The following is a 14,785-nucleotide window of genomic DNA, read 5'->3' as shown; positions in this document are numbered from 1 at the left end:
AAAAAAAAGAATAACTGGTTTAGATAATATATACTATAAGGAGAAAGGAGATTGAGGTTAATTAGCAGGATTTAAGGGAACTATTGGGCAGAGGTAATATTTGAGGACGGGACTTAACTAGTTGGTAAGACTGTAATAGGTAGATAAGACGTTAGAATAGGTCAAGGCAGAAGGGAGCATGGCATGTGATAGGGACAGTGAGGGGTGGGCTTGGCTGGGGCAGGAGAGAGCAGGGTAAAAGGGACTGATCTGTAAATTGAGGGAAGGTGATAAGTGCTCTTGAGTTTGTCTTTGTGTTAGTCTTGTTATCAGCAATGGAAAATGTCGATGGAAAACCTGTATACTATAGAGGTTGCCAGACTTTGTATTTAATGCCCTGTGAATTTTTTTTCTAAGTGAGAGCTAACATATGACGTCAGACTTTCATTTTGTCAAATGAGGGTTGAAAAAATGCAATAGCTTTTACATTTCATAAGAGAAGGACATTTTAGCACAAAGGCAGAAAGAACACAACCCCTGAATAAAGGAGTGCTCTTCATAATTAAATAAATTTAGTTTTATAAAAAATTTACTACATTGTCCTTATTCTTATTGTGCCTCATATTGACATTTGGGAACCACTTCATACAGTACACGTGTGGGTTTTGGGGACAGAATAAAGTTGAGACTGTATGTGGATCTGATCTCACAGATGTAAGGTGGCTGTCACTATCAGTTAACAAAGCATTTCTTTAGAAAGATGTGTCTAGGTAGGTGGTATGCAGAATGGAGGAAGGAGAAGTTAAGGCAGGGAAAGCACTCATGGGGTTGAAGTCCGGGTGGCAGGGGCTGAGGGCCTGATACAAGATGGAGGCATTGGGAATGAGAAGTCTGAGAGTTTGGGAAGGATGCGATGCTAGGATTTAGTGATTTCCTTTCTGTTTTTATGGGCAGCTAAAAATCAGCAAGCGCTCAAAATAAGTTCCTGGTGTTAAGAGGAATGTAAGTGTTGGAAATATGACCAAAGGTTTTCTCTGTTCTCTATAGAAGGTCTCTTAGATTCCCAAAACTCTTATTTAAGAAATTGTGAGAGAGAGTATGTATGTGTGTGTACGTTTAAAGCAAAAGTTGTCTCTATATGTGTAAGGCAGCTTATGTGAAAGAAAAAGAGGGAAAGGGGATGCTTTTTAAATGACTAAATGGCGGTATTTGTCCCTAGGACATGTTTTGAAGTTTCAGTTTTTTGGTTTGGGGAAGGAGAGACTAAATGTCAGTCTGCTACCATTCTGATGCATCCTGTCTGAGCTGTGGCCTCCAAGCTGATGGAAATGGATGCCTCTCCCTTTCCCCTTCTCCTCCCCTCCCCAACCCCTTGTCCTCAGGCTGCATCTGCTCTGTGCCAGGTCTCCACCTTCAATGCCGGATAAGCATTGTGCCAACTGCCCTCAAACTCAGCCTTGGGTTAGGCGAAGGAAGATAAGGTAGAAGATAGGTCATGTGGGAAGAGAGGCAGCTGACTCGGTAGAAAGGAGAGTGTTTATTTCCTTGAATCACTCTTGATGTTTTCCAGTTCTTAAATTTCTCTGTGCATGAAATCCAGGGAATTGTGGCCTAAAGATACTCATAGCTGCTTTTCACAGTAGACTCAGGTAGAAAATTGTGAACTTCTGTAGCTGGCCACACGAAGTCCACCTGCATTCTGCTTGAAATTGAGAATAGTGAACCCCATTATTTCTTGCTTTCATAAATTTCAAGATAGTGGTTGCTTCCCATCCTGTAAGATGAGGATTTGGCTCATTTGCATGACAAATATGCCCCTCCCTATGCCTGCCTACCTCCCTGTTCCCAGTGTTCCTCCAGTGATTGACTTCTTATTGGGCCAGAGCACAGTGCAGGCTTTGTGTTCACATAAACTTGACTCTGTAATTGGATTTGGGACTGAGTCAGTCAGGAGTATTGATTGCAAACAAGAGGAACCAACTCTGAAATTACTAGAAGGATGTTGGAGTGCAGGTCGACCTGCAGAATTATTGGAAGACTGGAGAGGTAGGCTTCAAAAGAGGCAGGAACCAAGGGCATTTCCAAAGAAGAAGCCACAGAATGTAGGGATTAAGAGCACAAATGCCAAAACCAACCAGACTGGGTTTCTCTGCCACACACCAGCTCAATGACTGTCGACACTTTGCTTAACCATTCCGTGCCGCCAAGGGTAATTATGAGTAATAAATGCATTAATATTTGTAAAAAGTGCTTAAGACAGTGACTGGCAAGTAATAAGCAGTATGTCTGTGGTTCGTGAGTATATATCTCTAATTGAGTTTGCGTGTATTGATATATATATATATATATAGGCATTGAGCTGCTAAATATGTGCCAGTTTGTTCTCTAGGCTACAGGCTTTCCTTCCACGTCCACAACCTCTTCTTTGCTCGCATGAGCTTTTCCCTTATCACAAATTGCCACCCTTTGTTCAAGGGCTTTGTTTCAGTTCTTCGTGGTTCCCTCAGAAACATTGACTCTGGAACGTTATTAACAACAGAAGACGCATAAAGATCCCAGTCTCTACATTTTGGGCTTTAGTTTTACTCTGCCACCCTTAACAATAGTACAGTCAATTATTTCTGCCACTTTCTCTTTTTTTTGACGCTGTTTTCATGATCATTATTAACATCCCCCATCCCCCATACTCTTGTCCTGTTATTTGAAGTAAGAAACAGCCAAAATGGAAACTCCTGTAGAAGATAAACCATCCTACCTCTATGAAGATTTTTAGGAGCCCCCCCCCCTCTTTTTTAAAGGTAGCATTACTATTTAAAAAGAAAAAAGAAAAGGAGATGTCTACAATACATATTCTATTCCCTCTTCAGTTTGATTCGGAGAAAATTACGTCTATCCATTCTTTTGATGAGATACTCTTTCCCTTAAATAAGATTGTTTAGAGTGTTGGTTATTCTGGCAAACGAGAGCATGGTCTAGTTATAGAGAAGCTTTACTTAAAAAAAAAAAAATCAATGACTAAAGTATATCCCATGCATTGAATATGCTGTTTTGGGTCCCGAGGTTAGTTGGTCACTCCCTTTTTCTCTCTGCACGCAAACACACATAGCATATCTAGGTATACAGTCATGCAGTTCAGCCTGATTTTGAATATGTAAATATGTAAGTACTTAAGTATGTCTGTTGAATATTTTGAAGATTCAAGTACGTAGCTAAAAAAAAGCAGAAATTTTTTCATGACAGTTTAACATGAGAATTGTAGAATCGTTTTAATGAAATGTTAGCATTTACTATGAATATATAATAACGGGCTCAGTTTATCTCACTTGGGAGGCGGTATAAGAGGAAGATTAAAAGCATTTTGTTTCAGTTATATGCATATATACATATGTTTATGTGACTTGGGTCACCATATAAAATGTACTCCTTACTGTGGCTTGCAGTCGAAAAAGTTTGAAAGGTGATGATTTAAAAACAGCCACAGCCTTTTCCAGTTGTGTCTCTGCTCCCCTCGTGGTGGGTTGCTCCCTCCGGCATAGAAGAGTGTGACAAAGCCAGAGAGAAGGTGGTTCAAGATTTAATGCATCACCTGATGGTTAATAGGACTGTGATTGTGTCGAAGCGTTTGTTGTCCTGCCTGAGATACAGAAGTGAGAGTTAGGTGAAAGGAATTGCCTGCCATGAGTCATGAACTTAATTTATAATAGGAAAGCTTTCAAAAACAAGTTTCTTTATGTGTGTCAAATTTAGTCAGTAATAAGAAATGGGGATTGACTTTTGAAAACCTTTTGTTAGCATTGAAGCTTGACTACAGAAATGTGGGTGAGTGGAGGGAGAAAGCTGTTTGCCAGGAAAGAGCAAAGTTCTGTTCCCTGCAGGTGGAACAGTCCTCATTTTTACCTTCATATTTAAGGCTTTATGTATACCGGTGACTTTTGTGCTGCCTTTAAATGCATTTACAGGAAGAAAACGTGGGCACACAATTGGGTTAATTAACTCCTGGAGCTTCATTTGCTGGTGATTACATTTCTAACGTTGCCATTTAAAACCTCATTGAAATGAAGACGAAGGTTTGACAAGGCATTAAATCTCCCCCATGGTGTGGAGGCACCAGCAATTCAGGCCAAGTTTGAGAGTGCCCGAGAAGAGAACCTTCAACCTGGATAGTATGGCTTTCTTTATGTGTTTACTTACTTAGTTTAGGAGATTATCATTTGTAAGTAAATTTGGAATTTCAGAATCTATCTTATGTGGTTTATAATTTTTTTTGTCTTTTTTTTTTCGCTTGAGGACAATTGTCCCTGAGCTAACATCTGTGCCAGTCTTCCTCTGCTTTGTACGTGGGACCCTGCCACAATATGGCTTGATGAGTGATGTGTAAGTCCACGCCTGGGATCTGAACACGTGAACCCTAGGTCACCCAAGCGGAGCTTGTGAACTTAACCACTACACCACCCGGTGGGCCCATGGTTCGTAATTTTTAGTTGTGGTAAAATACACGTAACATAAAATTTACCATCGTAACCATTTTCAAGTGTACAGTTCAACAGCGTTAACCACATTCACATTGTTGTGCAGCTAATCTCCAGAATCATATATGGGTTTGAAGCCAGAAGGGTATAAAAACTTTATTTTAAATATGCTTTTACCCTGGGATTTTAAAAATATTTTAGTATTCAAAATTTTCCCGTTACTTGACAAATGTCTTCTAATTCGTGGCTTTTGAAATATGTAATAGAAATAGAAGGAAAAATCCTCAATTACTTGCTCAATGCTGTCACCTTTCTGAATGTACTCCTTTCTTGAAAGTTCTTGGTCATCTCAGTACCTCTTGCAACTATTTTTAATGGAGTCTTGTCCTTTTATTCCAAGGGACACACATAACATCAAACTCAAGAAATACCAAGCTTCTGCAGGCCTCATGCACTAGAGAGGGGCATATCTCTTAGAAAAAATGAAAAGTTTTCAATCTTGTGTTCTTTTTCCAAGACTTTGGTCTAATTCAGTTTTATGTTCGATCTATGAGTTTTAAAATAGTATTCAAACTAGTTTAGGAACTGCTTTAAAAACAACCTCGGTGATTTAATCTTGCCTTCACTGAAAGATCTGTGTGGAAAAATAGTTAACTGAATATAAACTTACAGGCTCTTAAAAACCCCATTTTCTCCCATGGGTTGAGAAATTCATCCCTATCTGCATGTTGAGATCTGAGTACTGAAATTCTTTTGTATTGAACTGGAGAGTTGCCACTTGGAATTCAGGAAGGAATATGATAGGTAGTGAAAGCCGTGAGGCTGGGATCAAAACATAAATTCTTGCTTGTGGCTCTGATGAAGGCAGTGTCCTGTATATGAGGATCACAATTAATAAAAAAGCTGGAGTGCAATTTGCCTATCTGAGACTAGTGAATGCAGTACCTGTACCCTGGGACAGAGGAGGAAGTTAGATTTTACTAGAAACTACGTTGACCATGTATTAAATGTAGCTGTCATTTCATAATCCGTTGTGTATCTCTCATTCTTCCCTTGGAAGCTGATATCTAACCTGGCTGTGTACAAACAAATTCAAACACTGAGAACCCCAAAGTTACTGATATTTGACTTTGGGTATTTATTTCCAAATTGTTTTCTTTAGCTGTTGTTAGCTCTGAGTATTCAGAGGTTATTAGGAAGAGAAAGTGATCCTAAACAATTTGGCAAATTGACCGCAAAATACTCTGACCACTGATGTTATTAGAATAGGAACTTTGGTCAAAGCCCAATTTATATCCTTTACCCACCACGGCCATTTAGAGATGGAAAGGCTGCCCCATCTCTTTTTGCTGTGCTGATGAAATTTTCCCACTATAGTCTTTCATTGTCTTCTGTCTCCCTTTATCTCTCACAGAGGGCTCCTTCCACTCACCTCCATAGGTCTTCTCCATGCTTCTGTCTCTTTAGGGCAGGCAGACAGAGTGGCTAAAGGAACCTCCGTGGAGCAGAAAGGAAGAAGGAGTAAAAACATCCTTCCTAGCAGAATCATTGGCTGGTTTATCTCACTTTCCCTCATCCATAAATACACTTATATTAGAGCTAACTTAAGTTTCGATTTCCTTCCGACTGTAGACACATTCTTAATCCTTTATGTGTGAAGAGTCACCATTTGCATCTGTGTAATCTTGCTTTTCCTTTATAGGGTGAGAGGTGGAGGATAGTGGCATGAGTGGGGCTTTTATTTTGCTTTTAAAGTAGCTTTTTTTCCTGGTTATAAAAGTAATATATTTAATATAGAAAAATCAGAAGTTTAGAAAGATAGAAAGAAATAAAAATCTACCAGTAGTGATTACAAGGAGACCATTCCATTAGCAATTTGGTATATTCCCTTCTGTCTGTTTTTAAAGTATAGTTGACCTTATACTGTCTCTTCAGTTTTACTTAGTTTTTTCTCTTTTCACCAAAATACTTCCATGTATTACAAGTTCTTTAACATATTTGTAATGGCTGCAGAATATTTAATCATGTACCTGGACGGGGACGTGGGAGGGGAGGAGTGTGGGTGGAAGAGGAACTGGAGAGAGGGTGGCAAGGGAGAGAGCAGAGCGTGTTTAGATAACCAAGGATTGTAAAACCCTTTTAAGGGGTATAAAAACTCTAACAAAGGTATCCTCCTCCGTTATTCATACACATTGTGTCAGTTAATTCCTCAGTCCCCTACTTTTGGATGTAGGGCACTTTATTAACGTTAGATCTTTCATCTAGAAATAGATTATCAATGTTAACATACCTTGAAAGAGGCCTCAAAAAATTAGGGTTGTGATTGACTGTAGCTGAGCTGAATAAGGTTCGAGAAGATGTTAGCTCTGTTACCAAATATTTCATACAGACAGAAAGCACAAAGAGTGCAGTTGGAGGTGTGGAAAATGAAGTTTGATTAAAAGTAAAAATTGAGGGAGTTCTAAAAACGGAACCCCTTATGAAGTACCTCTTAGAGTAATTGTGCTTAAGAGGAGGGGTGAACACAAAAGACTTGAAGTTGTTTTTGGATCTTATATATACTTATAAATTGGAATCAGAATGTGACTTTCCTCCTAGATAATGGAAAATAGTAAAGAGAGGAGGCAAAATATGTCCAGAGAGTTTGGGGGCAATGACAAATTGCTTTAGTGTGAGGATTCGGGAGCTCCGGTTCTGGCTTCTTCTCTCTTGTTCATCGTGGCTGCATAACGTCCTGCCTTTAGAGCTAAGGCTGGTCTCTGCTTGACCTCCCCGACCAGGAAGGTAGGGGCAACATCATGTCTAAACCTGATTAACATACTTACTGAAAAGTCGCTGGTGAACAGGCCAGCAAGAGAGGTTTGGAGGGGTAAGTACAGGCTTTATGATTGTCAAATGGAGGTGCTGATGCTCTGGGACAGGCTTTTTAATTTACTGTTTTCTGTTAACACCAATAAATGTGCCTTGAGATGGTAACAGATGTTTATAAAAATAGATAAAGTTTTTAAATTCCTTGAGATATGTTTAAGCAATGTTGGATTAAACAGGTTTATTTACTGCAGGAATTCTTTACCATCTTCCCTATGCTTAGGTGCATTTTTCACCTTTTAGGAGAGAGAATAGGATAAGCAACATCTTCAAAACTCATTTCTGTTGGTATCTTGAGGGGCTTTTTATGATTTGCTTTAGGATTTGTAGCTGAAGCAGGATTTCATATCTAGGTAGTGTAGTTGAATGCTTTTCAAGCTTGACCGTGATCTATTCACCTGGGGATCTTGTTAAGCATCATCTTCTGAGTACGGCTGGGGTGGAACCTGAAAATCGGCATTTCCCACAAGGGCTCAGGTGATGCCGATGCTGCTTCTCCTCAGACCACACTTGGAGGAAGGATGTAGATAACTGTTGATTACTGGCATCTGAGATTAACTAAGATGGGGCATGAGAAAGATAATACTTGCCAGGTGGTTTTAGCGGTATTCCAGAAGCCTCTATTGGGAGGCCTCTAATGAGCAGGGAGTACTGATTGGCAGTTACTGATGCCTGTTGCAGTGCAAGGGGGATTTCCAGGGGGGAAACCAGAGAACTAGAGATCCGATTGAATTCCGGAACATCTGAAGACTGCTCTGGTGACCTGTGGGGCCCATTCTCTAGTTGTCCTTCTGTCTGAAGGATCATTGATTATGTTCGCTGGGACTGTAGTGGGCCTTTGTGCCAGAGTAGAGAGTTGACAGGAGAAGAGAAACAGTTTGGAGAAAGACTCTCTGTCATAACTTATTAGAGAAGAGAAAGGATGTCTGGACAGATTAGAAGAAATAATTTAGTGGGGAGACTCGAAAGAAGGTGATTCAGTGAAGGTAGAAAATCTAAATCAGTGTCAAGGAATTGGAAAGTGAAAGCCTCCAGTCAGAGCAGGAAACTTGGCAGCAGCAATGTAGCACAGTACCGGTTAGGCCCTGCCCATCAGAGAGAGGGAACCTGGGGAGAAAGGCTGTCTCCAACCCTGGGCTCTGTGGAATCTGCTTGCAATAAATCAAGAGAAATGATAGTTAGGGTGTCATAGCTGGAAACACTAAAAGGAAATATGCACAAGATGTGAACGAAATTCTGCTTCTCTAGTATGTTACTGTTAGAATGTATTAGAAAAGTAGAAGGAAGTGAAAGGAACTGGTGCGGCTTTAAAGTGAGGTTTCAATAGACCTCAGATTTTAAAAAGAAGTGCATGAGAGGAAGGAGGACATGTGACCCAAGATAAATAAAGTTTCACAAGCCTGTAAGACTCAAGTGCCAGGTAACTGAGGACACGTGAAATAAAGGCCAACAAAGCTAACAGTTTTATGTGTCATCAGAGCAAGAAAAGAAGGAAGGCGTAGGCCTACTCCTTGTGGCAAATGGTAAGATGTTGACTGATGAGACAGCACTATTCCTGTTTCCATCAAGAGAATGATTTTTCAAACTGGAATTGCACATGTTAGGCAGTAATATGCTTCCCAACTGCTTTAAATGACTTCAGGGGAGCTGGAAAAATGACCTTCAGTGATACTGAAAGTCTGCAGGTGGGATCACAGCACTGCTGTTAGGATTATTTGCAAAGTTGTGGAGGATCTGTGTCATAACCCTGGTATTGCGAGTGTCATAAATTTTTGAGTTGTGCATGTGAAATTGTAGAGTGCTAAGGTTCATATTGATCCTGTCAAATTATTAAATGAATTATTAAGTAAAAGATTTGGGAACACTGAGGAAGATAAGTCACAATAATCAGAAGACAGTATAAATTTAGAATGAATGACAGGATTTCCACTTGGCAGTGTCCGGGTAAAACTTTTGTTTATGTGAGAATTAAGTGTACCTAGAGTTTTAAACAGCAGTGGTGGCAGGTTGTTACCATTGACAGAGGCTTATAGAAATTCTCTACCCATTTGGGAAGGGGCCATGGTTCCAAGAACCTTATAAAAGCTGACTGATTCTGAGTTAGCGCTTCCAGACTCCCAAGTATGGGAAGTGGGACCTAACCCTTATGGGTCAAGCAAGTGAATGAAATAGCCCATGTCCAAAAGATGCTTGATGTGAAACCCGGGGGGATGTTGCTACTAGAAGAGTTTTCTTTCCCACAAATCCTATTTTCTTTTCTGGCCAAGAGGAACGTTGGGCAAGAGGCAGAGAATTCTGCCAATGCCCCACTGGCCTTGCTTTGTGACAGGCGCTCTGCTATGTCCTAGGGATGTGAATGGAAAAGATGAAATCCTGTCCCTTGAGAAGCTGACAGTGTAGTAGGGGAGACCCACATTCGTGTACGTAATAGTAAAGTTTGCTTAATGCTCAACAGCAGTTAGCACTCACTGAGTGCTTTTTATATAGCAGGCACTGTTCTAAACTCTTTACATATTTTTAGTGAGTGGTTCTCAAAGTGTAGTCCCTCAGCGTTAACGTCCTCTGAGAACGCGTAGAAATGCAGATTCACAGGCCTGGCCCCAGACCTACTGAACAGAAACCCCTAGGGGTGCGGCCCAGCCATCTGGTTTAATAAACCATCCAGGTGATTCTGATGCACGCTGAAACTTGAGAACCACTGTTTTGAGTCATTTAATCCTTACAACAACCTTATGGGTAGATTTTATTTCACCTATTTAGAGAAGTGGAAACAGAGGCACAAAGAAGTTAAATAACTTGTCCAAGGATGTACAACTTTTAAGTGGAACAGATCGGCTTTGAATCAAAGCATTCAAATCTAGTGCTCTGCTCTTAACCACCATACACGGCAGCCTCCCAGATAGAAGGTGCTGTGCACAGAACCCTCAACTCCGGAAGGTGAAAAGAGTTAAGGAAGGAATTTAAAGAGCTGCAGGGTTTTTTTCCCTTGATAAACTTTTGATGAGAATAAACTGATGCAATGAGTCATGTTAGTCACTGAGGACATTTATAAATAGGAGTGGAATATAGACCCTGTCTTTAAGATTCTTATTATGAAGTAGGGGAAATCCAAATGTAAATAAGTATCTAGAATCTAAAGTGCTTTGGAAGTACATAAGAGAAAATTCTAATGGGAGATTTGAGCTCATGGATACATTTTAACATAAACTATATGAAAACTTATATGTATGAGGAGAAAGGTATTCCAGGCAGAGAATATTGTGTGCAAGATTGAGGTGTTTGAAACAACGTATTCTTGGATTTTGTAGTACTTTTGTGTATTTGACCCTTGACAGTTTTTTGTAGTTTAGACTTCTCCGCATTATAGTATAGATTGGAAATTCCTAATTTTAAAAGGAGTGAAACTGATTGCTCCTTTTTTGTTTGTTTTAATCTTGGGATCGCAAAATTGTTTTGACCTATTTCTTGCTTTTACGTAGCATGTCAGTAAAGATGGAAATGTGCCTTAATCAGTTTTGGAGGATGTCATCTTAAATTGCAATGGGAAATAATTTGGTTCAAAATGAAATTCTTATCAATAATTGGTTAAGCATTGGAATATATCACTAGGGAGATTGTAGAGTGCCTCCTGCTCGGTAAAATTTGATGATCTAGACCAGGATTGATGCACTTTTTCTGTAAAGGGCGAGATAGTAAATATTTTTGGCAGGAATACAGCCAGAGACCAGATGTAAACAAATGGGCACAGCTGTGTTCCAATAAAACTTTATGAAAAACAGGTGGCAGCTGGGTTTGGCCTGTGGGCCATGGTTTGCAGGTCCCTGATCTAGATTCCCACCTGGCTCACATACTTTAGATGAAGGCTATGGAATGGGCCAGGTAACCTCAGGATATCCTTTCTGTTGCTACCTTTCTGAGGTTCTTTCTGTGTCTTAGTTGAGTAATTGAGAAACAAAAACTACAACTAGTTTACTAAATATTCCTTCCGCCAGAAGACTGTACGTTATCACCTTTATTGTTGAGCACCTTTCAAAAATTTATGTATAAATTAACAAAGGAACATCTAAGACTAATTTGTTTCCAGAGCCAGACAAGGTAAGAAGTGTGGCTACTCCAAGGTGTATTTCTTTTGCTCATTTCTGTCTTGTCAGTAACATACGAAAGGAAAAGTGCATATTTTTTCCTCTTGAAGACTACACAGAGTGACTTAATTGAAGTGTTTTTCACTGAAAAGAAATAATTGGCATTCAAGTGGATCTTTGTTTTAAAACAAGCACATAAATTATTCAGTGTATAAAAATATGCTACATAGATGCTTCTCTCCATACATGACCATTTAAGACAGAGATGAGAAAGGAGAGAAGGGAAGGGTGGTGGCAGTGGTGGTGGCGGCAGCAGGGTGCCAGAGGTGGCAATGGGTTTCATAGATTTTGAGGTGGCAACATCATGCTTTACCACTTGGCTTGAGAGTGAATGGGTTTCAGGCAGTGTGACACTAGGGAGAAGTCACCATTGGATGACTGTGGAAGGTCATAGGTTTACAGAAGGTCTCAGTCCCTCTAGGGGTTTTCGAGGCTGGTTAAAGGCAGATAGCATACACATACAAATGGAGCCAGGAGCATTATATTTTTGTGGCAAATATAGACAGGTGTTAGAGCGTTTGGGGGAAGAGATTACTCAGGGAGGCTCAGGGCTTGGCTGGGATTCATGCAACGTTTGCATGGATTGAAGGCAAGGCAGCGTGTGGAAAAGTAGTGCAGGGAGCAGAGGTCATGGCAGGGGCTCAGGCACAGAGGTGAGAAGGCACTTGGTTTGCATGGTGAACATCAGACAACCTGCCTGGCTACCGTGGAGAGTTTGTAGGGAGAAGTGCCATGGGGACTAGACAAGTAAGGCCAGTGTTGACCACTTGCTTAAAGACTTGGAACATTGTGAGCACTCAGAGTAAAATGTTTTTGTTTTTAAATAACTTTTGTTTTTAAAAAACAAGGTGATATGTAAGGAGTTGTTTTAGGGAGATTAATCTGGTTTCTGTGAAGGTGCTAGAGGCCAGAGGGGTCAGGGAAGCAAGCGGGGCCTTCTGTCGTATAGCCTATGATGATGAGGTCCTTGGGAGGACAGCGCAGCTGTTGCAAAGAAATAGATGCTGTATTTTGGAATAATATTTGAATTTTTTTGAGACTTTATTTGTGGGGAAGAAGGAAGCTATTTTCTTTTTCAATTTTTCATTTTGAAATAATTTTAGACTTGAGTTGCAAAAAAAAAGTTCCCTTATAACTATCATAACTTCCCCAAATGTTGGAATTTTATATAACCACCATACAGTTCTCAAACCAGCATCCCTACTCAATTAACTTAAATATAGACCTCATTCAGATTTTGCCAGTTGTCCTACTAAGGTTCTTATTCTAGTCGGCTAGGACAATGCATTGCTTTTAGTTGTCCCTTTCCTTTGGGCTCCTCCAACCTGGGATAGTTCCTGAGTTTTTCTTGGTCTTTCATAACCTTGACAATTTTTGCTGAGTACAGGCTAATTATATCGAAGAATGTCCTTCAATTTGGAGTTGCCTGTTTTCTCATTAAATTCAGGTATGCTTTTTGACAAAAATACCAGAAGAGTGCCTTTCTCAGTTTATCATATCAGAAGGCAGATGATGTCAACATGTCTAATATTGGTGATAACTTTTATCAGTTGGTTAAGATGGTGTCTGCTGAGCTCCACTAAAAAGTTACTGTTTTTCCTCTGTACTTGTCTTGAGGGGGAGGCACTTTGACACTATGCAAATATCCTGTATCTCATACTTTTGTCCACTAATGTTAGCACCCATTGACTATCCTTGTCTGCAACATGTATTATTGTGGTGTTTGCCTAATGGTGATTTTCGGTTTTCCTTTTTTTATTACATTTAGTAATTGGTATTATTCTTTAAGGAAGAGCTAGTCTCTCCTCCCACCCTAAACATTTATTTATTCAATTACTTATGTCAGTATGGACTCATGGATCGTTATTCTGTGGGTTATAAAGCAATACTTTGATTATTTTGCCGCTCCACTTGTCCCAGATTTGGCTGGTGGGAGCTGCTTCGTGTTGGCTGTTGTGGACAGGGTCCATCTTGAAGTCCAGGTGTGACTGGGTGGGTTGATGGTGTTATAAGCCTATAAGCCGGGAATTCTGTGGCAAGCGGAAATAAGTAAGCTTGCGAACTTAACTGTTGTTCTGAAATCCTTAGTGACTTGATTCCTAAATTTTAAAGGCTTTTCTGTGATTGCATTAATCAAAGAAGCCCACCCTGGTAGGCAAAACTATGCTCTCGTTTGTAAAGAGAGCGAGAAGAAAGATATTTTCCTAAGGACTGAATAAAATCAAATGGACACTTTGGGGTTTGTTTCTGTTGTACCTATTGTGTTTATTTCCCCAGAAGCTGCTGGTTCTTGCTGATTTATCTCCCTAGGCAGGCAAGATTGTTTATAAGTATTCCTAGAACCCACGTTAATTTTCTACTTTAGCTTTTAAGTGGGGCAAACATGTTTATACTAGAAGAGAGCCCTTTAATAATGGGAAGTGAAAATGAAGATTAATGCCGTGGATACCATTAAAAGGGTATGCCCTTTCAGACGGTGCGTAGGCACTGTTACTCTGCAGACATGAAGGTACCTTGGCTTAGGGCTATGTCTGGGATAGGGTATATAGAAAACACATACCACATAAACAGGTGTAAGGTGGGATTTACTGAAACAGTGGCTCTTTGTTTTGCACAAGTCAGACTTGGAAGCTCAGCTACAGATCCCAGTGCTGTTGGTCAAATGATTTGTACCTCTACCTTGTTCTGACCTCAGTTGAGCGTGTGAGAGATGTGATGTTTGAAGAGAGCTCCAGGCCTCATTGCTGAAGTGGATGATGAGAAGTTCAAATCGCCAGTTTCACCCGCTGATTTTTACAGTTTTTCCTCAGCCCTGACTTAGAACTACATGGGGAGCATGGCAAAAATTGCCCAGGTTTTGCTTCTGGAGGTTCTAATTCCATGGGTCTGGAATAAGATCTGAACACCTGTTTTTGTTTCCTCATTTTCCCAGATGGTTCTAATTTACATCCAGGGTTGAGAACTGCTGGATCTAGCAAATATTTTTTGTGACTTCATGCAGTTAGATGCACTCATTTGTCAGGTTACTCTTCACTCATCACAATCTGTGTTATATGTGTATGCAGTAGTAACTAATGATAGTCTTGGGTTGCAAACTCAGGTGAATTTCTTAACCTCTGTGAGTCTGGTTTTGTCATCTGCAAAATAGGATTAATAAAAGTACCTAGTTAATAGTTTTTCAAGGATTAAGTGATAGATGGTGCCTGTAAAATCCTTAGTACAAGCTCTAGAACATAGTAGAAACTCATTTAGTAACATGCTGCATGTTATAGTAGAGTAGTGGCTTTGGAATCAATCCTAGCTCTGTAACTTTCCAGCTCTGGGGCT

General features: G+C 40.1%; 1 protein-coding gene across 9 annotated transcripts in view; it reads left to right on the top strand.

Annotated features, from left to right (window-relative positions):
• The window catches only part of RAPGEF5 (Rap guanine nucleotide exchange factor 5), a 348,364-nt gene that overhangs the window by 146,217 nt on the left and 187,362 nt on the right, over positions 1–14,785 (top strand). Inside the window, exon 1 of one of the 9 annotated variants that reach the window (XM_070615907.1) lies at positions 4,425–4,445. The exons of the other annotated variants lie outside the window; for them this stretch is intronic. Coding sequence (XP_070472008.1) covers positions 4,443–4,445 — 3 coding nt within the window. The 5' untranslated portion in view covers positions 4,425–4,442. Of the gene's footprint in view, positions 1–4,424; positions 4,446–14,785 lie in introns of those variants that run through there. 9 annotated transcript variants of the gene reach the window in all.

The sequence above is a fragment of the Equus przewalskii genome, chromosome 4 (genome assembly GCF_037783145.1).
Source record: "Equus przewalskii isolate Varuska chromosome 4, EquPr2, whole genome shotgun sequence".
NCBI lineage: Eukaryota > Metazoa > Chordata > Mammalia > Perissodactyla > Equidae > Equus > Equus przewalskii.
This window is presented reverse-complemented; position numbering and strand designations above follow the sequence as displayed.